Here is a 25,611-nt window from a genome sequence, read left to right as displayed (position 1 = left end):
GAGTTGGCTCAAAACCTTCAGAGCCCCAAAGAGGCAGAGTAAGAACCCTAAACACAGTGTATGTCTCAAGAGCCCAAGTTCTTTATGGCATGACTTTATGACTTAGATATCTTGAAATCTAAAATTTGGGGGGAGTAGATGTGAGTTTGATGTACCTTTAGAGAATACCCTCTCCTGTTTTACTGTGGGGACATTTCCAGGTCCTGAGGAAATATGAGTCTGACATGCCCCCTTTTGCTGCTTAACTTTTATTTTTTAAATGATAGGACCCTTTTGAGAACAAATAAACATTAGAGATGTTGTAGCTCCCTTAATAGATTTATACAGTGCAGAAAGAAATATTTTTCAAAAATAAAAAGAAGTTAGAATTCCTTTACTTTTGATAATAGCCGATATTTAAGCACTGAGTTTTTATATGCAATGTCTCATTTAATCCTCACAATAATTTTGTGAACTAGATACTGTCTTCTCCATTTTGCAGAAGTTGGAGTTGAGATGTAAGTCTGTCTGATGCCATAGGTGCACTCTAAATGGTTCTGATGCATTGGCAGCCTTAGTGAATTGACTTAAGATGAATTTATGTAGCCACTCTAGCACTGGCCTGCCCTGGCATCCCCAGGATGAGTGCCTGGAGGCAGCTCCCACCTTGAACCCCAGAAACAGCAATGACAGGGGTGTTTGTGGCAGACCATCCCCCCTCCTCCCATCCAGGATAACTGGACAGTACAGGATACACTTGAAGTTGTCTGGACAAGCCCAGTCTCAGGTCAGAGGCTCTGTGAGGGTCTTGGGAAGATTTCCCAAGGCCTGAGGCAGGGCCTGGCAACGCTCCTTCTGCTCCACTATGGGAAACCTTCCTGCAGACTTTTCTGCAGATGCAGGAGCCCTAGCAGACCACTGATCACGCCCTTCACCAGCCCCTCCACCAGCCATCAAGGGCTCTTGTCATGATTTTCCTGGCCATAAGTTTGCCTCCTGCCCCTCTCTGTAGGCCTATCTCCTGAATAGTATATTCTCACTGGTTCCCCTGTACTTTCATTTAATTTCTAACGATCCCATGGACTTTCAGACAAGTCCCTTACCACCACAGGGCACAGGAAGCCCACACTCTGCATACTGGCCCGGGGTTGTCACCACACACCCCTCCAGAGCTGGCTTCTGGAAGCAAAGGCTGCCGGGTCCCTTGTATTGCCCATTTCCCCCATTCCACCTTCCTTACCATTTAAAATACTTGTTCACATAATATAATCTTTAAAATATTATTTTCATTACACAAGACTCTATTATAAACAAACACTGCTTAGTATATAGATTAAGAATTAAAGTTGCCTTCACCCCTCCTCCCCCCAACACTAATCAGGCTCCTTCCCTCAAAAGTTACCTCCAATGTCCAGTGATTATTCAGCTTTTCAGGCAACCTCTGTGTTTCTACAGATAGAGGCTTATGTGCACATACAAATGCAGAGTCTGAATTCATTTTACTTTACGTCAGTGGGATTACACTATAAGTGCCATTCTGCAGCAACCATTCCATTTAACAAGATGTTATATGTGAGCTATGTTCACATATAAGATGCTCCACATTCTTTTTGAGCTGCTCCATGATGCTACACAGAAGAGGTGCAACGTTATTTATTGTTCCCCTGTGGGGCTGCTATGACTTTGTTAAATTAACAGTTCTTAAGCTAAGTACAGGGTGCCGGATGGTGAGCAGAGGTTCAACAAAAGACCACAAGAGAAACTAAAATAGAGAAGTTTATCACTCACAGATCCTGGAGGAAGTACACAGTATGCCTCCAGGGGCCACAGGAGGAGATCAAGGCAGGGCACAGATGGAGTCAGGATCTGGGGCAAATGCCTTCATTAGTGTCTGTAGGTGGAGTGCTTTAGGGTTTCCAGGCTGAGGCCAGAGTGGTCAATTCACACCAAAAATAGCTGGGGTTTGGTGGGGATGGTGGGGTGCAGGTTCTGGGAGGCAGGGAAGACTGTTGATCACAAGGATTGTTGGGGAAGTCAGATCAGGAATTTACATTTGCCTGTGACTCTGCACGTTGTTATCTATGGCAGGGGTTCCCAAATCCCAGGCCACAGATTGATACTGGTCAGTGGCCTGTTAGGAACTGAACCACACAGCAAGAGATGAGCTGCGAGTGAGTGAGTAAAGCCTCATCTGTATTTGCAGCCGCTCCCCAGCGCTAGCATCACCGCCTCAGCTCCACCTCAGATCATCAGGTGTTAGATTCTCATAGGAGCACTGGTCCCTGGTGCCTAAAAGGTTGGGAACCATTAATCTATGGCATGCATTTGCATGAGGGGGCTAGTGTCCACTTAGGGTCCCTGCAGGCCTGTTAGCTAAACAACATGGGTGCAGAGGCAGCAAATACATTTAGCTCAGCTAAACTCTCAACAAGGACTATTATAAACAATGTGTGATGAATATCTTCGTACGTGTCCTTTTGTGCCCATGTATGTGTGTATTTCTCAGGGATGAGTACATAGAAGCGGAATCAGCAAGTCAAAGAATGCACACCTTAAACTTCATAGATTCTTCCTATTCACTTTCAAAACTGTTGAACACATGCTCACTTCGGCAGCACATATGCTAAAATTGGAACGATACAGAGAAGATTAGCATGGCCCTACGTAACGATGACACACAGAAATGTTGGACAATTTATATTCCCACCATTAACATGTGATAACACTTGTGGGGAACACCCTCACTGATACCGTGTATGAGCAATCTTTTTAAAGATTTGTCAAATTAATGAATAAAAATAATATTGCAGTTTGCTTAAGTTTGTAAATGCCTGATTAATAAAAGGCGCAATGTCTTTGTTAATATCTCTGAGGATGATTGTTTCAATTATTGAAAGTTTCTCTTCCATTCTACAAATTATTGTCATTAATTCTAAATTCAGGTGTTCTGTGTGCTTATGTTGAATCTTTACTGTCATGTGATTCATTTTCCTCAGATGTGGAAGGTATTTAATTGTCAGAGTATTAATGAAGGAAGGAAATAGAGGCATATTCTCCTGCTTGTATTTTGGGCTGTTGAGCCTTCTATTTCTGACATTCTGATTTTTCTGATCTTAATTTTTTATTGAAATATATTTGACAAGTAACGTTATATAAATTTAAGATGTACATGATAATTTAATACATTTATATATGGTAATATGATTGATTGCCATTACAGTGATAATTAGCACCTCTAGCACATTACATAATTATCATTTCTTTTTAGTGGTTAGAATAATTAAGTTCTCACCTCTCAGCAGGTTTGATGATGATAATACAGTATTGTTGTCTGTGTTCACTACACTGGGCATCAAATCTCTAGGGCTTATTTACTACTCATTGCAAGTTTCTACCCTTAAACAACATCCATCCTATCCTCCCACCCTAATCTTAATTTTTAAGAAATTAGAACATGAAGAAAATAAACCTTATCTCTGTTGATGGTTACTTTTCTTGTTTGACTGGGATTTGCCTTCTTTTTTAAATTTGACCTCATTTGCAAAGTTTGGTGGCAGGAAGAGAGAAATGCCAGTGGGCCTGATTATCCTTTCTACCCCTGCACACTTGGAAGTGCAGCCATTAAAATCTAAGCACAGGAAGAAACACATACCACTTGCCTTTTCAAGACAGTGGGGTTTTCTCTGGGTTTGCAGAGACACGTTTGAGCTGGAGGTGGCAGAAATGGGACAATACTGGCCCTGAGGAAGCTGGGGTACATTTCCTGTAGAGTGGTAATCCCGGCAGGCTTCTAAGAGGGGGTGTGGCAATGACAGAATTGCTCTAGAAGAATAAACTAGGAGTCCTCTACAGAGCTCCTAAAGAGGCAGAAACTGAGAGTGGGGAACAGTTGGGGGCAGACACATGGATGTGAGTGTAAGGCAAAGCAGCTCAAATTGATGAAAAGGATGGAAGCCAGGGGAGGCAGAGGGGAACCAGAGCTGACAGAGGTGGTGGTCTGGGTGATTTATGAACTGAGAAGCAGGAGGAGATCAGGAGAAAGAGGATCTTAAGGTTGGGGGAAAAGAGGTTGAATTGGGTTTGGGCCCCACCATTTGGGGTGTTGGACCATATGCACAGAGTGTCCGAACCGGGTGGGTCTGCACACTGGGGAAGCCTGGGTTCCACCAGTCATAAATTCAGGGGCTAGGAGGCATCTCTCACAGGCACAGAACGGCCCTTTCCTCAAAAAGCATCACAGTGGTCATGGAGGGGCAACAGCAGATGTGGGAGTGTGGGCATTGCTCCTGGGCCTGGGCCGAGCTGGGGCCATCAGAAACCTACTTTGCTTCTGCTCCTAGAGTGTTCTCATGGCCTCAGGGAGTAAGAAGAAGGAATTTCACAAACAAAGTATATGCGCTGTCTGGTCCTGTTCTTCTTCCCAGCCTGCCCCACCTCTCCAGGTCTCTGTCATTCCTCCAGCGGTGACTTCTTTCTGATGGAATAGGTTGGTTGTCTTGAAGAAGTGGATAAGGGGTGTGTGTGTGTGTGCATGTGTGTCTATGTCCGTGTGCTTATGGGTACATTGAGCAAGAAGTCTGCAGGTTTGAAGGTTAGGGATCTTGGGGGCTTAGAACAAACAAATGAGTAGGCAGAGATGAGCAGGATTAAGGGAAACTCAAATCAGTATCAAGTATGATTTTCAAACTCCACCTCTGTGACTTCTGCCTCTCCCCTCTCGCTGACCATCTTTCCCAGCACAGGTGTTCCCAGCTCCATTTTGCTCCTGCCCTCCACCCCCAAGTCAAACCCAGCCCCACTCACCCAGCACCCCCAGCACAGGAGCATAAACAGGGCTGACAGCACCAGGCCCTTGGCTGCAAAGAGTCCACACAGCATGGGGACCAGGGCACTGGTGGTGGCAGAACTGGAGGAGGGGGACTTTGTATCCTCAGATAGACCAAGGAGAAGAAGCAAGGAGGACAAAAGCTGGGGTGGTCGTTGTCTCCTGCACTCCCCGAGTCCAGATCCAGAAGTTCTTGGAGCTGGGGCTTGATTCTGGGCCTGGCCCACATGAACTCACTATGAAGAGGCAGTGGGGCCCAGGTTGCAGACAGGTGGGGGCAACACCTAGAGTCCCTCTGACCTGTCTGGTGGGGAATAAGCACTTTGAGCCCAGGTCTGGAGGAATCTTGCATTCTGAGAGTCAGAGGCTTCCAAGGGACTTGGAAGGGACCAGAGTCAATTGGTCACAGGGACAGGAATGACCCTGTCATGGGGGTTGGTAGCAGAGAATGGGCCGGTGCAGGAGCAGAGAACCAATGGAGCTAGAGGTACAAGCAGACAAGGGTGGGGTACAGGGAGAAGACATCAGATATGCAATAGGCAAAACTGGATGGAGACCACCCAGAGGTGTCCTGGAGAATATCTGAGCCAGGAAGAGCACTGGACCAGGAGACAGAAGGCCTGGGTCCTAGTCCTGCTTCGGCCCTGAAGGAGCCAAGTGACTTGGACAGGCCTCATTTCCCTCACTTGTGAATCAACACAAATAGAAGTCCTTTCATTTCTGAGAAGTGGCTGTTTCTGGGCTCCCTCATGGAGGAAGTTTAGAGCTGCTCCTTCATCTCAGCCCAGTCCAACTCTGAGCTGAAGCCTGGGGACCCATTTCAGATTCTATGATTCCCCGCCCCCAGACTCCCCTTACTTAGTCAGAAGCCACACAGTCACCTGTCTAACCCTTCCCAGACCCCTCCCATCTGCTGAGATCCCAGATCTACTTGTGCTCAGAGCCACTGAAAGAGGCTGAACTGACCATGACTGTAAAAGCAAGTGTGACTGATGAAAATACAGAGAAAGCAACATCAGCCCAGAGCCCCCAGAAGGGAGAAAGGGTGAGCCCCAGAGTCCTTAGATGATGGGGGGGTGCAGAGCCAGCCCCTCAGGGTCCCTCAGGCCAAGGCTGACTGGGACTTCAGGGGAGGGAGCTTCTCCCAGAGGTGCTGGAATGAGAGGCAGGGCAGAGGTGGAGCACGCTGGGCAGAGAGAGAAGCCTGATACTGGGTCTCCTGCGCTCAAGGAGAACTCAGGAGGTGTCCACTGGAGATAGCACAGGGCGCTTGTCCCAAAACCCTAGTCCCTTCACCATTAGAAACCCATCTGAGCCCCTTCTGATCTTACCTCGGACGTACATCCAAAAAACCCATGTCTAGCCTGGGGGAGAACGAGAGCACAGGGTCCCACACAGATACCCTGTGCCTACACAGGGTGGCCAGTTCTGGGGTAAGGTGTGCCTGAGCCAGAGGGTGAACTGGGTTCTCCACCCAATAGGGCCCTGAATGTAACTTCTACCTGTCAGGTCAATACACCCAAGGATGGAAGTGACAGCCTAAATCCGGGGACTGGTGATCCAACTGCATATAATCAGTGTAAGAGGGAACTGGTAAGATCTGGGGTAAAGAAGGTTGAATAGGGGGTGAGTGGCTTTATGTCTCTGGACACCCCCAGAAAGGTCCCTTCCCTCAATAAAGAGCTCATCTGGAGTCACCACCAGGGGGTCATGCTTGTGTGGAATGATGAGACTTTGGAGTCCTTCCTGGTTGCACACAGGTAGCTTCCTGTGTCCTCCTTGAGTTCAGCGATGGTGACATTAATGACACCAGAGCCAGAGTCATCTCAGATCTCTTATTGAAAGTCCTAGGCCAATGTCCTGGGCTTAGAAGTAGAGGCTAAGTAAATATGCTTATCTACCTCTTTCCTATATCAGATTTGGGGTTTATGTAAATTTCCTCCTTTGAGTGAGTATTTGCATCTCTCAAGAAAGAGTGTTTGCCCCCACCATTTTGCATTGCAAGACACTCTGCCTCTAGTCTCTGAACCCAGGAGCCTGCAAAGGAAGCATTCGTCAGACTGAGGAAAGGGCATCCCCTCACCCCAAACCTGACCACACATGGCCTTCCAGCCTCACCACCACATCTGCTCACCTGCTTCCTCCCAGCTCATCACTCCTCTCCTTACCTCCCTTTGCCCCCTCAGTCTGTCCTCTCGCCTGAGACCACAAGCACCAGCAGGACCAGCAGCACCTGTGAGGCTTCCAAGGCCATGTTGCCTTCTCCTTGCGCTGGGGTGTGCAGGGTGCAGTATAGAATGACTGCCCAGAGGCCTCAGCTCATCGAGGTGCAAGATCAGTAAAAGAAAGGTCTTGATTGCGGAAGTGTGAGGTTAGCAGGCTGTGTTTTGTGGGCAGTGGGAGGGTGGAGGCCCCTGGGGGAACCCTAGTTGCTAGGAGCATCTCTCCCCTGCAGGGGCCTCAACCCTGCTCAGCCTGGGGGGCCCAGGCACAGTGGGTGCTGCTTGGTTCCCCCTGCCCATCCCCACCCCCACTCAAACATATACTTCCTCTCTCCTCTCCGTGCCCCTTCTTTTCCTACCCTTGGCTTTCCTCCCACCCTCATCACTCCAGAAAAAGGACAGGTTCAAGGCTTATTGGGGCTCAGGGGTCCTGACCAGCCATTAAGCCCCTCTCTCTAGGGCGAACAGAGACCTCACATCCTAAAGTGTGCATGGTTGAAATGATACGGGGCATGCCTACTCCCAGACTCTCACCACCCCTGAGAATGTATGACGCAATAGTAAACACCAAAATACCATCTACCATATAAATTAATTGTGAATAGTCTCTTTAGTGGGTAAGTTTGTGAGCAGTAGGCAAGGTCTCTACATAGTATTAGATACAAATTACATTTTCCTTCTACTCTGTAATGAATGTTGACTGTGAAGTAAACATGAAATGATGGGGTTAAAGTTACTAATGATTTCGTGTGAATTGGACTGGGTTGGCTGTGGCCCCAGACATCTGGCAGAACTAAACATTGGGAAACCCTAGAACCTCGCACCCCGTTTATCTATCCATTGCGGGAACCACTGAGACACAACTGCAGGGCACTCCACGCTTCTCACTGGGCTTCACAGGCAACTGAAATGTTCTCACTTGTACACAATTACACATCCAATATAGTGGGTTTTCAATTTGGACAGTGCATTTCGGATAATTTTTTGCAAGTTGATAGGGTGAATATTTGAGGACCAAAAATAGTAAAAACAAACAAACAAACAAACAAACAAACAAAAACAAAAAAAACTTCTCCTCTCTACCCCACCGGCAGTAAAAGAACCTTGAATTTATCTTTGTAGCAATATGTCCCCACCACCACCACTAAAAGCTATACTTTCAGCTTCCCTTGAAATGAAGGTCATGTGACTAAAATCCGACAATGATTTATAATAGAAGTGTCGACTGTGCTTCCATAAAACCCCATGAAATTATTACTGGTACAATCTCTTTTCTCTGGTTTTCTCCACACTGCTATCCAGCATGGACATGTGATGACTGGAGCCCTGGCAGCCTTATTGAGCTATCTGGTAACCTTGGGAATGGCTGCATAGTGGAGCAATAGAATAAAGGATTCTGGATCCCTGGTATTCTGGAGTTAACTCGCTAGCCTTAGATTCCTTATCTCTGAACTTTTTTTGAGAGAGAAAGAAACTATGTAGTTTAGCCTATATTTTTTTTATTCTTTCTTATTCCCAAGTGAACGTAGGACTAAGTGATAAAACCGATATATCGTTTTAGTCAGCTATTGCTACAATAATGCTCATGTATCTGTGGCTCGGTTGAGGGTCAGCTGGTGTCGGTTGGGGTTAGCTGTCCTTGGCTCAAAGTGGCAGGTAAGATTAAGAAAAGTAGCAATGGCATGTAGAAACCTTAAATGACATTTACCTCATGCAGGAATGCTGCTCTCTCTTCCTATACATGCCTGGCTTTATATGGATGGCTTCATTGATTAGGAGAGTGAAATGGGTTCTTTTAATTGGAGTCAAGACACAAATTTACCTCAGTGAGAGCTCTGGAATCCTTATACACCCTTATCCTTATCCTCCCAATCCTTATCCTCCAAAACATGCCTTAAACAGGCCTTAATAGACAAAATAGACAGACACTGATCATTCAATAACAACAAAACTCTTGAAAACTGGACTGCACGACATATGCTGGAAATTTTGGCCAATTGAGTTAGAACCTGTATGTCTTGTCTCACATTCCAAAAGAAACAAACAGAAAGAACTTGCTTGTATATACATCGGTCCTCTATTGCTTTTATTCAACCTGCCACCAAGACCTACGGATGTGTCCAGATCAGGTCCCTGGACTCCCTACTCTCTCCTCCCCAAGCCCTCATAAAAGACAGTGAGAGGTGCCTGGTGGAGCTCCCTGCATGTAGTCTCTCCCCTCCAGATCAGGGCTCCCTTAAACAGAGGTCCAACCTCTCTGCTCATCAAGAACCACACTGGCTCCTGAGTGCTTCCCCCATGAAGCCCAGGCTCCCCAGCCTGGTCCTGTATCCCTGCCATGAACAGGGTCCACCCCTCTTACCCAGACTGAACCCCCACCACCAGGCCCATCTGCAGGCAGGTGCTGGAGAGCACAGGCACTGAGGGAAACAGTTCATCGCATGAGCCTGGGCACATGTCCCATCAGTTTCCTCACTGGTAACAATGGAATTGATAACGTCCACCTTGTAGAACACTCAGAAGAGTTAAATGGTGATCAGTATAAAGCACCCAGGATATGGAAGACAATCTATGCTGAGCTAAGTTAGTGGGTGTGGGGTCAGGTCCACCTGGAATGAAATCAGAGCTGCTTCTGATCAGCTCCTGTGAAGTTGACACCTGTGTCTGTTACGGAGCAGGCTGAGGAGAAAGGAGCCCACTCAAATCTGATGTCCTGGGCTGCCAAGATGCCCTGCAGTGTCCCCAGGGTAGGGGGCATAGGCAGGAAGCTTTAAGGGAGGACATTGGATATCTCAAAATACTTGGGAGAGAAGGCATATTGTGCCCATTTTACTCATAGAGGAACTGAGCTCTCGTCCGCTTCCAGATCTATTCTGGGAGAGGAGGAGAGGAATGGACACCCTGGGAATGTAATGTCTTCAGCTTCTCCCAGAAACTTCTCCAGGCAACTGTGAGTGTAACAGTGAGGGCTGATGCTCCAGGGATCCTTTCTCAGAGAGTGGGCAGAGCCCCGAACCCCATGCCTTCTGACAGGACTTAGGGCTGTATCTTGCCCTAATAATGTGATAGTGGCTCCTTGACCTCATCTCTTGAGGATACTTCTGAAGAAGCCCTAAATCTCACCACAGTGACATGTCCCTGCCCCTCCTGCAAAAGTTTGAACTGTGAAAGGAGCTGTCCTGAGCCCCCTGGGAGCCAGCCCCACCCTAAGCCCAGGCGCCCTCCCTTCAACTCCCATACCTGGGGCTCCAGGTCTCAGCTGCCAGAAGGAAGCCAGGGTCCAGAAGGCTCCAACAGAGTGTTTGCCTGGGATGCTGAGACCCTGACTTGATGCAGAGGGCACTCATCCTACTCACACCAGCGGGGAGAAAGAGGCAGATGCCACCCTCGGAGAACTTCCTAACCCCTGGGGAGCAAGAACCACACCAACACAGCTGAGAACAACTCAGAGCCCAGAGTCTACCACAAGGATAGTAGAATGTGGGCAAAGAGTAATCTAGGGGGCCTTCAAGGAGGAAGCATCCCTTCCCAGTGGTCAGCAGCAGCCAGACAAGAAGGAAATCGCCGTGGAAAAGCAGTTGCTCCATCCACACCCTCATACACAGTGACACATCTCTGTGCCATCCTAGGCGAAGGCCACCTTCCTCCCCTTAGAGAGTGCCCTCCCGATATTTGGTGTATAATTAGGTTCAAAGAAGGGACGCCAAGCCCAGCTGAAGGCCAGAATCGCTTCTGCTTGTGTATGCAATTTTGTTTTCTGTCCTATCTGTGGGCCAGACAGCCTTCAGCCAAAAGGCTCCAGTTGTAAACCAGGAGGCCTGGTCTGGTAACACCACTACCTCACTGTGTGACTTTGAGCATGTCACTGAGGGATCCAGGCCTGTTTCCTCACAAACCTATTGTGGGCATTAGGAGAGGGCACACGAACACACTTCGTAAACTAACGTCGTGCATGTCGGTGGTTGGCCTTTCTCCAGAGGTTTTCTTCTAGCTCTAAAGCTCCATCCTGCTTTCCCCGCTGTGGTCCCTCGGGCACTGACAGCCGATGCCCCTGCTGCATCCATCCTCCTTTTGTCTGTCCCTTTGCCTTCATCCTCAGTCTCCTCTCACTCCTACTCTAAGGAGAAGGGCAGTGCACAGAGGCAAAGTGAGGAGTAGGAGTTGGGTTGAAGGGGAGTGCAAAGCAGTTAACTTAGAATCAAGTCCCCTTGATAGGTTCCAATTCCCATCTTCAGTGTAACTGCACACACAGCTCCCTATGGCAGGCATTAGACTGGTCAAGCCCGCAGTGGCTACAACCTGAATTACAAATAGCACCTAATTCTCTCTCTAAATATATATATGTATTTATTAAACTTATTAAATATATAAATGTATATGTGATTGATTAAATATATTTATTAAACACATACTTATTAAATAATATGTTTATTGAGTAATATATTGTCATTAAATACATAAAATTATTATTGGATATAGATATATATTTAAAATCTTTTTTCTTTGTAAATTGCATCTTTTTAAAAATTAAATCTTAAAAGTGCTAGCATTCACTAAAGGGATGTTAGAGTCTGTCATCTGTTTCTGCGTTAATTACACAAATCTTTCTCTAGTGTCCTTAGATGGTGGGAGTCGAGGGTGCAGAGGTGATGCCAGGTCCAGGTCCCTGTGCTCCCTTCTCCTCCCACCCGCACATTGCTCCATCCCTCTCACCAGCCTTTCTGAAGACCCCTGCTCTCTTTGCTCCCAGCTCCCGTCCCCCCTCCTTTCAGAGACCCTTTCTACACATCCTTCCTGGAATTTAATCTCCACCTCCTCTCTCCTCTCCCCTCCAGTACCCACGAAACCTCCCCAGGTGGAAACACGTCACTAAACCACAAGGCAGGCCCCGGCATAAACTTTCTGACCACTTCTGAGTGGGAATAAGGGCTCTCATTCAGACCTCTAAGTGCCCCTGAGCTTGTCACCCACATTCGGCGTGACTTTTCCTAGGGAGGGGGACAAACCCAGAGCCCTGAAAAGAAGGGGAAGGGCAGACAGAAGAGAGAGAGACAGAGACAGAGACAGAGAGACAGAAAGAGACAGAGAGAGAAGAGAAGAAAATAGGAGAGGAGAGGGGATGGGAGGGGAGGGGAGGAGAGGGGAGGAAAGGAGTAGGCAGTCCATTACTTGACCACAGTTTCCTTCTGACTTTCTCAGCTCCTCCCCCAGGGTAGGTCTGGGAAGGGGGAAGGGGCAGCTGGGCACAGAGGAGAGGAACAGCCTCTCACAGACCTGGAGCTGTGCACCACCAAGCAGGGTCAGATTCGAACCTGCAGCTGGAGGTCCCCACTTCCCTCCACTGGCAGAACTGGCCCTCCCTGTCTCCCACTCCCCAACTCAAACCTGAGATTTTGCCTATCTTAGAGGTGCTGGAAGAGCTAAGCAGAATCAGGCTGGTACCAGTTCCCTCTCCCCAGCACCCCCACCCCAACACATCCCCTCCCACCAGCACACCGGAAAAAGGCCAGATGTCCTGGAGAACCCTACTCCCAGGACTACTGCTGCTGCTACTCCCAGGTGAAGAGGAAGGGAAAGGCATGAGGACAGGAGGAGAGGTGTGATGAGAACTGCTGGGACAGCGAGGCACGAGCAAGCAGCTCTGGGGCCAGAGGGCAAGTCCTGGCCTAGCCCTGGCCTTCAGCCTTGTTCTCCAGGCTCGCGGGCACTATCAAACGCTCAGCGACTGCACAGCATGATGGGGCAGGTGCTCTTCGTGAGGTGCCAGTACCCACCCAGGGGGTGGCCCTACGAGAAGAAAGTCTGGCGTAAGGAGGTGTCAGTGTACGAGTGTGCCAGGTTAGTCGCCAGCTCTAGGCCCCACACGCTGACTCAGGCCTCTCAATTCTCAATCTGAGACAATCCTGGCGCTGGCTTCTTCACTGTCACCATGACTGGTCTGAGGGAGGAAGACTCAGGACACTACTGGTGTAGAATCTACCACCCTTCCAGCAACTCTATCTCTAAGTCCAAAAGGTTCTATCTGGCAGTGTCTCCAGGTGAGCCCCTTCCCTGAGGTCTCCTTGCTACTTTTTGGTTCCTCCTGGTTTCCTAGTTATGGAAGCCAGGCTCCCCCTTTCCCCATCCTGGTCCCCTGGGAAGGCTACTGAGAACACGTGTCCGGAGGACTCTCATGTGCACGTGTGCACGTGTGTGCACACACACACATATCTCAATTCTATCGGTGTTGATGATTACAAGCCTCCCCAAAGATGCTCAAACAGATCAATTGGGCATGTTGACCAGTCTGAGCTCGTATGACCTGGCCACAAGGGAGCCTAAGACTGTCCGGCATCTTTGGAGAAGGCACCTGTACCTGGCACATAGTAGGGGCTCAGTAAATGTGTGTACAGTGGCCACAAACCACACCCACCAGGTTGGTATCATGTTAATCTGTCCATTCCTTCTGGTCCAGGTCATGGGATCAGCAAACAATAATCTGAAAGCTAAAAATGGTTTTCCAAATGATTGAGGGGGAAAATTGAAAGAAAAATGTATTTTATGACATGAAAATTATAGGAAATTCAAATTTCAGTTCATAAATCAAGGGTTTTTTTTTAAACAGCTACGCCCATTTGCTTAGGTATTATCCATGGTTATTTTTATGCTACAGCAGCAAGGCTGGGTAGTTGTGATAGAGACCATATGGCCTACAAAGCCTAAATTTGTTATTCTCTGGCCCTCCACAAAAACATTTGCCAAATTCAGGCTAAATCAAATTGTCTCAAAATATCTGTGGTTGCAATGGACTGAATGTTTGTATCTCTCAAAGTTATATGTTGGAATCCCAACCCCCAGTGTAATGGTGTTAGGAGGTGGGGCCTCTGTAAAATGATTATTAGGTCATAAGGGTAGAGCCCCACGAATGGAATTACTGTCCTTTTATAAGAAACACCAGAGAGTTCTCTCATTCACTTTCTCCCATGTGAGGATACAATATGGAAAGGGGACTTCACTGGAACCCCACTATGCTGGCACCTGATCTCAGACTTCCAGCCTCCAGAACTGTTGTTTATAAGCTACTCAGTCTGTGGTACTTTGTTAAAGCAGCCTGAGCAGACTAAGATGGCGGAGGAGGATCTTTAAAATCCTCCAATCCATCAATGATTTTTTTGGTAAATATAATAAAAATAAATTACTAGAAACAACAACAAAAAGCAGACATACAACATACGAGCCCAAAATGCTTATTAGATTTGATAGACATAAAATTACATTTCAACAAATGCAATAAGAAGAAACATAATACAGGGGAAAAATTGAAATTATAAAAACTGCACACGTTCACTGAAAGTGTGCCTGTAGGTGATTGATGTAGTGGCTTAACATTATATCTGTAACATTTTGTTGTTCCTCAGTCATAACTAAATAAAAAATTAGAAGTGAGCAATTTTCCATATTAAATGCCAGTATTTACACTGAATAAATACCGTGTATATCCACATTTAAAGGCTTAAATGTGACAGGTGAGCATTCTTCTTGGTTATTAACTTACCTAATCTGAGTAACATTAATGATGCCATAACCCTTAGGGGAAAAATGTATAAAGAAACTGTTTCGATGGTATATTTTAATGACACTCATAGTAGAAAACTGGTCTCACAGAGTTATGCTGACAGAAATACAAGAAAGAATTTTAAAGCAATTTCAACGAGCTCAATATTTTTACTTTTAGCTTTTACAAAAAGAAGCAAGCGATTCGTTTTCAGTCCTCCACCAGTAGCTAGCTCCAAAATGTTATCTTATAAGGTTAGGGTTATATTTAAATTATCTTTGGAGGAAAAAAAAATGAATTCTGAATCTATGAATTTCCTATTGCATATATTCTCTTTTGACAGAAAATAAAATTTGAAACATTCTACCAAATTATTAAGGTTTTTTTTAAGAGCACTTTCATAGATATGCAATATCAAGATTATCACCTATTTTGGTGATAACTGTTGGTAAATTAAAAACATGTCATGACAATTCCCAAAACTCTTCTTCTAAACTTCTAACTTTCGCTTTTGCCCTTAGGTTTTATTTGCCATTGAAACGCATGTTGCCTTCTTTCCTTGCATGGAAATACTAACATCAAGGCTGTCTTATAAACAAGTCTGACTGAGCAATTCACATCTTTACCAAACTGGTTTCTATCTTGCCAAATTTCAGGAGTTCTTCCCGTAGATCAAACATTCTCGATGGAACTTTTGCTCTCAGCAATCATTGCAATTTGATGTGTAAAAACAACTGTGCTCTTTCCATATTATCATATAACAAAGAGAATGATTTCAAATTCAATACATTCATCTTTATGTAATTCATAATTTTCCACATTGAAAAGCAAGCTGTTCAGTTCAGCTGATATTTTTCTCACTGCAAGACTTTCTCATTGAAGAAAAGCAGCGCATTGATTTACATTCTGGCCAAGGCTCCCTAATCTGAATGGCTAGTCTAGAATGATTGTGTCAGCAGCTGCAGCCAGTAGAACATACTCCTACATAAAACTTAACCCCCAAATCACTTGTTAATAATGTGATCTTTCATCGTTTTGTACAATTCAGAGCTGATTGTGTTTTTGGCAATGAAGCTAAAAGATACAAAAGAATTCCTTCATATCATTGTGTTTAAATTGCACATATAGTAAAAGAACAGCTATGTTAGCAACATATGTACGTTTTTCAAGTTGCCATGAAAAATACTTTGCTAGCTTTATTTGTTCTAGGACTTGGTCTTCCATACTATTAGCCAATTCCTGAATACACAGAGCTAAAAAGTCCATGGAAAGTGATGCTTAAGCTTTCTTGTCACAGGTTAACCCAACATTGTGAAGCAAACATCTCTGTGGTAGTCTTTCAGTAATGTTTTGGCAATTGTAGATAGGTTTTTAGTCTTAGTAATGCAGAGTGTTACTTCACGAGCAGCTCACAGAACACTAGACTTTATATGTGACATACTGACTGCTCTCAAGCATTTTAATTCAATACCCTTTTTTTCAAAAAAAGTTAGTTGTTTTGAACTTGTGTTTTTATGTCTATATGTAAATGTCAGTTGTTATTATGATAGATTTGCTTCATTAGCCAATACAGATGAACAAATAACTCATCGGATATTAGTACATCACCATTATTTATAACTACAAAACTCTCACAGTAGGAGCGTCATAGTTTCCTAGTGCTGCCATAACAGATGTAGTGGCTTAAAACAATACAAATTGATGATCTTACAGTTCTGTAGATCAGAAGTCTAGTATAGGTCTCACAGGACTAAAACCAAGGCATCGGCAGGCTGTCAGCAGGCTGTTTCTTTCGGGATGCTCTTAGAGAGAATCTGTTTCTTGCTCATTTAGGTCTCAGGCAGAATTCAGTTCCTTGTTGCTTTCAGACCAAGGTCCCGTTTTCTTGCTGTCTCTACTCTGAGAGGTCCCCCAGCTTTCAGAGTCGGCCATACTCCTTGGCTGTGGCCACCTCCCTCCACATTCGAAGCCTGAGGTCCTTTTCCTTTGCATCACTCTCTGACTGTAGCTGGGAAACATTCCCTGCTTTCAAATAGTAACGATTAGGTTGGCCTCACCCAGATAATCTCTTCATCTCAAGAGATTTCACCCTGATCTTACCTGAAAAGTCCCTTTTGCCACCTTGGTGGACATTTGGTTGGTTGGGAGTAGCATTATTCTGCCTACCACAATTAAGGATTACATTTTCAAATAAAACCAGACTCTCAAATAATTTCAGAAGTAAAAATACCTTCGGAATCAATTCTGCTATCATCATTTGGCTTATTATTACTGCTATGTTCAGAAAACATATGTCTTTTGTTTTGCTATCTGGGAATTAGCTAATGACTACCTTACTCTAAATTAGCTAATCATGTTAAACTCTAAATTTAAAAAAAAATTTAATGATTATAAAAATAACAACTTATAAAGATAATTCTTCCAGGTGTTTCTACACTGTTAGGTGATAGCTGATCAACTAACTTCAACGTATCACACACGGGAACATAGTCTTACTATGTGTTTCTTCCTTTTTTTTTTTTTAAACATCTACAGTACTTGGTATTCTTAGGTGGTCTCCCATCCAAGTACTAACCAGGCCCGACCCTGCTTAGCTTCGGAGATGAGATGAGATCCGGCACGTTCAGGGTCTCATGGTCATAGATCCTACTATGTGTTTCTAGTACAATGCTTGCTCCTTGTGCAGCTCTCCACAACATTTGACAACACCCAAATTGATCTATACCCTGTTCAACCACACTAATCACATGTTTAGAACTTGAGACAATGTCAAATTGATATAAAGGTTTAAAAATCCTTACTTCCAATTTCTATATTTACCTTGTTTCAGGCAGGTTACAGTTTGTGAACCAACACCAGTCCAAAGATCACATATTCAGTAGCTCAGGACTAGAATTTTCCCCAAGCGTCCCAAAGACCTCCTCTAGGCTGAGCAAATGGATTATTCCTGGTACTCATTCTGGGAAGCCTCAGAGAGGGTGCCCCTGTGGGACAGAATCCTGCCTACATGTCCGTCGGCCTCGAGCTCTCTCCAGGGAAGACCTCCCAGGGCAGCTCCTGGCCCTCAGGTACCCTGTCTTCCAGGCATCTCCTAGCCCTTACCTCTCTCTTTCCCCCAGCTTTAGGAGAGGCTGCTCCTAAGGGGAGCTGATGGCCCCTGGGTGGAAGTTCAGACCTAGTCAAGGACACTGAGAGTCCCCACTTCCTATCACAGCCTTGGGGCTGATGCCACTTCTTTCCCTTCCGGGCCTGCCACCCGCCCCCAGCAACCATTACTTTGTCTTTATCCTCAAAAGTCCCCATCACTTTTCTAGAGGTAACTTCCCCCAGCCTCCACCACAAGTTCTGAGCACAGGTGGATCTGGAATGTTACTGGGAAAGCAGAGCAGTGGGCAAGCAGCTCACAAAGTCTCTGAACCAAGAGGAGTCCCATAAAAGGTACTTATCTAAGCTGCTGAGACAGTGGGTAAATACCTACGCGATGGCTCAGCCACAGAAGCAGGTGGGACAGGGATGTCCTTAAAATTCTCTACGAAGGGTATCCTTCCCCTAATAGCCTCAGAAGTGTGAGAAAGGGCATGGATGTCAGAGATGAGAGCAGCTTAAAGGCTGTGACTGTGTCCAAACTTGAGGAGGCTGAGAGGTAGAGAGGGCCCATGCAAAGAGGTAGAAACGCATGGAGGAAGGCTCAGGCCTCCTGATTCCTATTCAAGTGTTCCTGCTGAACCCAGTGATACCTCTATAGGCACTAGATAGAGCCTGGGCCACAGGTCTGTCTAGTCCCGAGCCGAAAGACTTCACAACACAGTCCCCAACCCCCAAATTGGTTTTCTCCTAGGGCAATGGTTTTCTGTTCCCAGTTCATCCCAGATCCCTTTTCTAGCTTTTCTGTTAGCAGGAACAGGTAGGCTGTCCTGCCACTAACCAAGGTCCCCTCTCTTTCCATAGCAGCCTCTGCCTCCGTGCAAGCCACCTGGGCTCCCCCATGGCCTGGTCTCATCACAGGAAGTGCCAGACAGGCCCCCAGGGTTTCCTCTGCCATCACTGTTCCTTCACAGTGAGTTCAGGGTGAGACCCTCATTCACACAGGCCTTGCTCAGGGACCCAAGACAGAGGCTCTGACCTCAGCCTGGTGTTCTCCCCTTTTTGTCTCTCTGTCCTCCAGGAAACAAAACTCCACCCTCTGCTCCAGCCCTGCAGCCCCCAGTGCTCTGGTCTCCATGCTCTGTGGACTTCTCCTGGCCAAGAGCCTGGTGCTGTCAGCCTTGCTTGTCCAGTAAGTAGGGTTGGGTTGAATTTGGGGGGATATGGAGCAGGAAACAGCTTCTGTCCCCAGAAAGAGGGCCAGAGGGAGGGTCAGCCAGAGCAGAGGTCCCCAACCTTTTTGGCTCCAAGGACTGGTGCTCCTATGAGAACCTAATGCCTGATTATCTGAGGTGGAGCTGAGTCAGTGATGCTAGGGCTGGGGAGTGGCTGCAAATACAGATGAAATGTCACTCCCTTGCCCATTGCTCACCTCCTGCTGTGCGGCCTGGTTCCTAATAGGCCCTGGACCAGTACTAGTCAGCCGCTCAGGGGTTGGGGACCCCTGAGCCAGAGAACACAGAGGTAGGAAAAATTATTATCAACAGTGCTCTACAAGTTAAATCTGCACTGAATCCAGCTACCTCACTGTTCATTACAAGCCCTTCTTCATCTTTCAAGTGCAAACTCTCAGGTGCCTTGTCCATGTTTCTCCCTTCCCTCCCTCCACTCCTCTCCCTCTCTCTCTTTCTGATTCATTCCTTCATCAGTAATACTGACTTGTACAGAAAGTCCTTCCAACCATGTGTCCTTCCAGGAATGCCCACCCAAAGCCACCAGCCTAGGATGCTGCCTCATCTTATGTCCCAAGGGAGAAAGGGGTACACAAGAGAGAGCCACAAGCTCTGGGGAGAAGGGGACATACTAGGAAAAGTGTAGGAAGAGCTAAGCGAAAGGTGCAGGGACCACACAAGAGTGAAGAGGATTTGGAAATAGGATCAGGTCAGGCAGGCAGGCGTGGGAAGAGGGTAATAGGATCAAAGAATGGACTTCAGTCACTTCATTCATTTCTCCTCTCTCCCATCTCAGGGTCTTAAGGAGTCGACATGTGCAACATGGAGGGAGATCTCTGATGCACCCAGCTCCGGCCAGACCCTAGACCCCTGAGCCCTTCCTGCTGAGCCTTGGGACCCAAGAAGAATGGCCAGTCCCCCTTAAGCCCCCCGGAGAATCTCCCTGACCTCTGGAACCTGCATTCCCTGCAAAGAAAAGGCTAAAGCCTCCCAGAACATGAGCACACCCTTGGATTCTCAGCACTGGCCTCCTCCCAAAGTTCGGGCCCACTGCTTGCTCACACTCAGTTTGCATCTGGGCCAGCACCATTCAGTGGACGAATGTGTTGACCCAAAATTGATATGTTGACGTCCTACCCCCCAAGCTGATGGTATCAGAAGGTGGGCCCTTTGGGAGATGCTTAGATCTTGAGTGGGGAGCCCTCATGAATGGGATTCATGCCCTAATCAAAGAGACCCCAGAGAGCAACCTAGCCCCTTTGCAGTGTGACAAAACAGTGAATAGACAGTCCTCTATGAGCCAGAAGGGTGCCCTCACCAGACACAGAATCTGCTGGTGCGTTGGTCTTAGATCCCCAGCCTCCAGAACTATGGGAAATAAATGTATGATGTTTAAGCTTCCCAGCCTGCAGTAGTTTTGTTATAGCAGCTCAAACAGTCTAAGACAAACATGGTTTCATTTGTTCTCTTTGACAGCTCAGTTTCTCCAAAAAGGACTCTTTTAACTATCCTCCTGGGGGTATAAAGCTGGATGCCAGGGTTGGGGGCACCAACTGTAGCACAGCGAAGGGGCCCCACTGCCTGTTTTCACTCACTGGGCCCCTCTTGTAACACATTCTTCCTCTCGGTCATTCCTGGTGCCCTCAGCAGAGCATCTCTGAGATTTGCTCTCAATGACTAACCTTGAATTCCCTGCGGGATGGCAAACAAGAAGAAAGAGCAAGGATGAGAGCAGCTGGCCCACTCTTAGTGTCCCAGGAGTCAGAGAAGCTAGGAGTAAAACTACTTCTTAACCAGACTTCAAGCCTACTGCTGCGTTTCCAGTCTCCGCTTCTACTATGCCTTCCGAGATACCCATGCGTCCAATTTCTAAGGTTTTCTGAGGTTCTACGGTAAAAAACAATTTGCTTCTTATTTTTCCCACCCTGTCTTTTTCTGGTCCATTAAGTCATCCAATTGTTATCCAGCTTCAAAGTTTTTATGGAGCGCTCTCTCTATCCTGGAGGATGAATTCATGCAAATTCTACCTGTTTACTTGTGCTCGCTTTGGCAGCACATACGCTCATTTACTGCCACTTCCCTAACATAGTTTCTACACTTCCATAGTGGGAGTAGAGAGGGACCCCAGATTTTCCATACAACCACCCCTCTCAGCAACCACCACTGTGGGTGGGAGTGAGTGACACCCCACATCTCTACTTGCTCCTGTAAAGACTCCTGGGTCTCCCTCCATTCCCCCTACAGCCAGCGCTGAGACCCCCAGACCAGCTTCTTCATACTTTACCCCTGTTCACTTCAGCCACTACAAGATGCCCAGGGCTATTGGGTCCTCTCTTGTCATTTAGAATCACATCTCAGTTAGACCTCATAAATTCATTAAATTACTGCCATTTGCCACTCTTTCCAAAATCCATAAATCTTTTCTCTCTGCCCTCTCAAACTTGGAGTCAGCAGCACAAGCCCATATAATTCTCAGCTTCTCTGAATGTCACCTTCTTACTCTCACTGAAATCTGACTGTCCTCTGAGAACACTGATTTCTCTGCAGTCTCCACAAGTGGTAGTTTTTCGATCTCTTTCACCTCCTGTCACTAGCCTTAAAGGTGGGGTTGGTGTCCTCTCCGCTCCTCCTTTCCACTTCCTATCTTCCTATGCTCCCCACAATTTGATTTCCTGCCATCAGACTGTGCCACAGACCACCCGTCATTGCCACAGACCCCATGCAAACTGGAGAACTCCTTTCTTCTCCACTGGTCTTAACCCCTGGCTCACTGTCACTCTCCCTGCTTCTGCCATAATCCTGGGTGAACTTGGCCCCATGTAGACTTGGGCCCATCCTTCCAAATTTCCGGCCTCTCAGTTCTTTGACCTCCTCTTCCCCAATTATCTTGTCCTTTTTCATGCCTCAGCCACCCAATCAGACGGTTAGCAAGAATAGTCTCAACTCTGAGATACCCATGGTCCAACCACCTTTTATCTCTCTAGCTCCATCCTATTAACTTGATCAGAGTACCCCTTCAACACCACTGGGATCCATGATCCCTTAGTCCTGCTATGTTATCCCTTTCCCTCACCTCATTCATGCTTTCCTTTCCCTTAGATTCCATGAGCTATCCTTATAATCACTCTTTGGCACATAATCTCAATTTCTCTTCCTCTCTCCCCTTTCATTGAACTCCCTTGGCAAAACTCCAGCCCTGGTTGAATCCAGCTTTTCATTTACTCTGTCCAGCACCCAGGGAAGCTGAATATGGCTGGAAAAAAAAAATCTGTCATGCCGAAATGTCTCACCGTAAACACAGGGTCTCTATTTCACACCATCCTCTGACCCCTCAAACTCCAAAGTCCCCTCCCTCTCCTCAGGCTCAGCTGGTACCCTTGCATTCAAACAAAAATGAAACCCTGAGAAAAGAACATCCATTAGGTCCAGCCACTCCTGTCAATCATCCCACTTCTACACCACCATGCATACTCTCTTCTTCCTGTCACTCTCCCGGTGCCCATCTCAGACCGACCTCTCCACATCAGCCACAAATCTCATCTTTTCCTGTCAACAGAAGAAAATTTCTTCAGGATTTCTCCCCTCTCTCCTGCATCATCTTTTTCTCTTTCTTATGTGTCATGGCAATCAGAATATAAATGAGTTATAATTTAAAACCTTCTCTTGACCCCACAACATCTACAGCTACTTCTTCACATTCGATTGCCCTTTACAGCAAAAGTCCATGAAAGGGATTGGGTATGCTCTCAGCCTTCGACGTCTCTCTTTCTGTTCTCTCTTAAACCCACTGGAATCAGGCCTTTGTTTGTGTCACTCCTTAAAAAAGGTCTTCTCACAGTCTCCAAAGGCGTACACATGCTAAATCTGGTGGTCAATACTCAAATCTCATCATATTGGGTAGATGAGCAGCACTGAATATGATTCATCACTGCTTCCTTCTTGAAATGCTTTCTTCCTTTGGTTTCCAGTAAAAAACAAAACAAACAAAACAAAAAAAAAAACACTTCTTGTTGTTTTCCTCCTAACCCATTTGATGCTGTGTAATAAGTTACTCCAAAACTCAGTAGTTTAAAACAAATGACATATGTATTATTTCACAGATTGCTCCAGAAGAAGGTGATGAATTTGGGAACGTCTTAACTAGGTATTCCTGGTCCAGAACCTCTCATACCGTTGTAGTCGGAATGTCAGCAAGAACTGCAGTCATCTGAAGCCTCCACGGTGACTATCGGACCACTTCGTGATGGCTCACTCACACGATTGCTGGAATAAAGTGTCAGTTCCTTGCCATGTGGGCCTTTCTTCATAACACAGGGGCTAAACTGCCCCAGAGTGACCAATCCAAGAGACAGTGAGGAGGAAGTCATGGTGCTTTTTATAACCTGGTCTCTGGAGTCACATACCATTGCTTCTGCCATATTCTATTCATTAGAAGCTAGTCACTGGGAGAGGGATTAGACCATCTCTTGAAGAAAGATATATCAAAAAAAAAATGTGTGGAAATATTTTAAAATCACCACAGTACATACTCTGGCCACAAATTATTTACATTTCTCCCACACGGAAAATACCCTCATTCCCTCTAAAGGTCTCCAAAAGTATCATCCCACATGGCATCTGCATGAGGTCCAGGAAATTGTCATTTAAATTAGGTCCAGGTATGGATGAGGCTTCTTGGGTGTAGTAGCTTACATAAAGCTCCTCAAGAACAAGTCTCAATATGAAGACTGCAGTCAGGAGGCTGTAGCCACCAACTTGGTGTATAATGGGATGGGGAAAGTGTTGCCTGAAGAGACAAGTTATCAGCCACACGCACACCCCCAACATGCAATGGTGGAACAGCATGGAATAGCCACAACAGGAGGTTGTGGGAGGCCAAACGAGCACTGATCGATAGAAAATTGAAAATTCACCTGGGCAAATGTTGGAAGTTTCTCGTTCAGGACTCTGCCTTACTGCTACCCAGAGAATAATTCCCCATGGCTCTCGGCTCCTCCCTCTGGGCTCTCGATTCTTCCCTCTGAGTCATTCCTCACTTTCCATGAAAGGCAACACATGTTCACAGCTTCATAGTTTTCTCAGCCTTCTTCCTGCTAGTTACCTTTGGAGGACACAAAGGCCTTTTTAAAATTTTATACTCTCTCTATTCCTTTCAGTCCAAGCTGGTAGTGTGTTGAGAATGTCATCCTCTTTTTAAAAATATGTGGGTCTCCGATTAATCTTATTGAGATTCACTCAATTAAATGAAAGCCACATCCACAAATCTCTTCAAAATAAGTTGTCCTCTGAACCCTGGACTTCTGCTGAAGGATAATGTCTCTGAGATCCTTAGAAGTCCTTGTGTTTGATTGACAGAATCTGTGAGGCACACACCCTTAAACTCGTTATAGGCCTTTTGTCTGAGGCACTACTTTTGATCTTTCTGAGATCGTAACAAAGGATATTACAGTCACACCCTTGGTTTCATCTTTAGACCATATTTACTTGAAAGTGCCCTGAACTTGATGTTAGCATCATTTACCTCTGGAGAGACTCAAGAATTTTAAAAGCCATCAAGACCCAGCTCCTTTATGTTTAATAGCCCCATCTGTTATTTCTCTCTCTCCTCTCACATTTACAATAAGCCACAAGAAGAAACCAGGTAACACTTTGTCTGGAGATCTTATCTATGCCACCCAGTTCATTAGGTACATTTTCTACCTTCCACGTGACTGCAGGTGGCAGTGTTGCTAAATTTTCTGCCACTACATCACAAGGATGTAGTGGCAGAAAATGAACCTCTCCAGGTTCATTTAGCCCTTCTCACCTTCTGGCTAAATGAACCTGGAGAGCATACTTAAGGTCTCTATGCCCTGAAATTCACTAAAGAAAAATATGGAATTAGATTTTTCTATAGACATTTTTTTAAGTGACATTCCCCAAGCCTTGGCAGGTGAGGCAGCAGTGAGAGATGAGGCAGAGTGGTGCCCCAGGGCTAAGGCTGCCTCTCCCCTCCTCCCTGCTCTCCCCTGGAGCCAGCCACACCCCTCCCACCAGCCCCTCTGAGGTCCTTGGTCCCTAAGCTCTGATCCCAGCTCTCCTCTCCTCACCTTTGCCCTTTGCCCAAGAACCTCTTCTCACTTTTGATCCTCTTCTCCTCTCCCCTCCAACATCCACAAAACCTCCCAGGGTGGAAATACATCACTGACTCAGAAGTTAGACCTGAGTATAAGGCTTATGGGGTCCAATGGGGTTTAGAGTGAGAATGGCCCTCTTACTTTGTCATCTATCATTAGTTCATCCTTCTGAGGGAGAGGGGTAAAACCAGGACCCAGGAAATGAGAGACAGTGATAGAGGGGGTGGGGAGGAAAGAATGGGCAGCGTTGAGCTGACCACAGTTTCCTCCCTGGACTTCTCAGCTTCTCCTCGGCCTGCCCAACCACTTGAATGTAGGCAAGGAGGAAGCTGCATAAGAGGGAGCCAAGAGCACTTCAGTTTCCAGTGGCTGCTGGCGGGGAGGGGCAGAGCTGAGGCCTCTCAAGGCCCAGAGACCCTCCTTGCACCTGTGGGGAGGTGCTCTCCTTGTTCCACTTCTCTCCTCCCTCCTCTAGTTCCACAGAACCCATCAATCCACACTTCCTCAAAGGAGGCCTTTTTCCTCAGTTGCTCCTTCTCGGGTGGTGGGGGATCCCATTTCCCAGGGACCACACCATTTCCTCTAGCCCAAGAGCTCAAGGAGAGAAGCAGCTGGGTTA

General features: G+C 46.4%; 1 protein-coding gene, 1 non-coding gene and 1 pseudogene across 2 annotated transcripts; 2 read left to right on the top strand and 1 right to left on the bottom strand.

Moving 5' to 3' along the window:
* Nucleotides 1-2,578: 2,578 nt before the first annotated feature.
* On the top strand, nt 2,579-2,684 carry LOC120596467 (U6 spliceosomal RNA). Its single transcript, XR_005651161.1, has one exon. It is a non-coding gene; the product is annotated as a U6 spliceosomal RNA (small nuclear RNA).
* A 9,852-nt stretch (nt 2,685-12,536) lies between these two features.
* Nucleotides 12,537-19,742, top strand: NCR2 (natural cytotoxicity triggering receptor 2). Its single transcript, XM_039854839.1, is given in 4 exon segments — nt 12,537-12,585; nt 12,723-13,064; nt 18,650-18,838; nt 19,672-19,742. Coding segments are annotated over 4 exon segments (651 nt in total).
* Nucleotides 17,087-17,205, bottom strand: LOC120596434 (uncharacterized; annotated as a pseudogene).
* Nucleotides 19,743-25,611: the final 5,869 nt, after the last annotated feature.

This window comes from Pteropus medius, unplaced genomic scaffold (genome assembly GCF_902729225.1).
Source record: "Pteropus medius unplaced genomic scaffold, Ma_sr-lr_union100, whole genome shotgun sequence".
NCBI lineage: Eukaryota > Metazoa > Chordata > Mammalia > Chiroptera > Pteropodidae > Pteropus > Pteropus medius.
The sequence above is the reverse complement of the archived record's forward strand: the minus strand, read 5'-3'. Positions and strand labels throughout refer to the sequence as shown.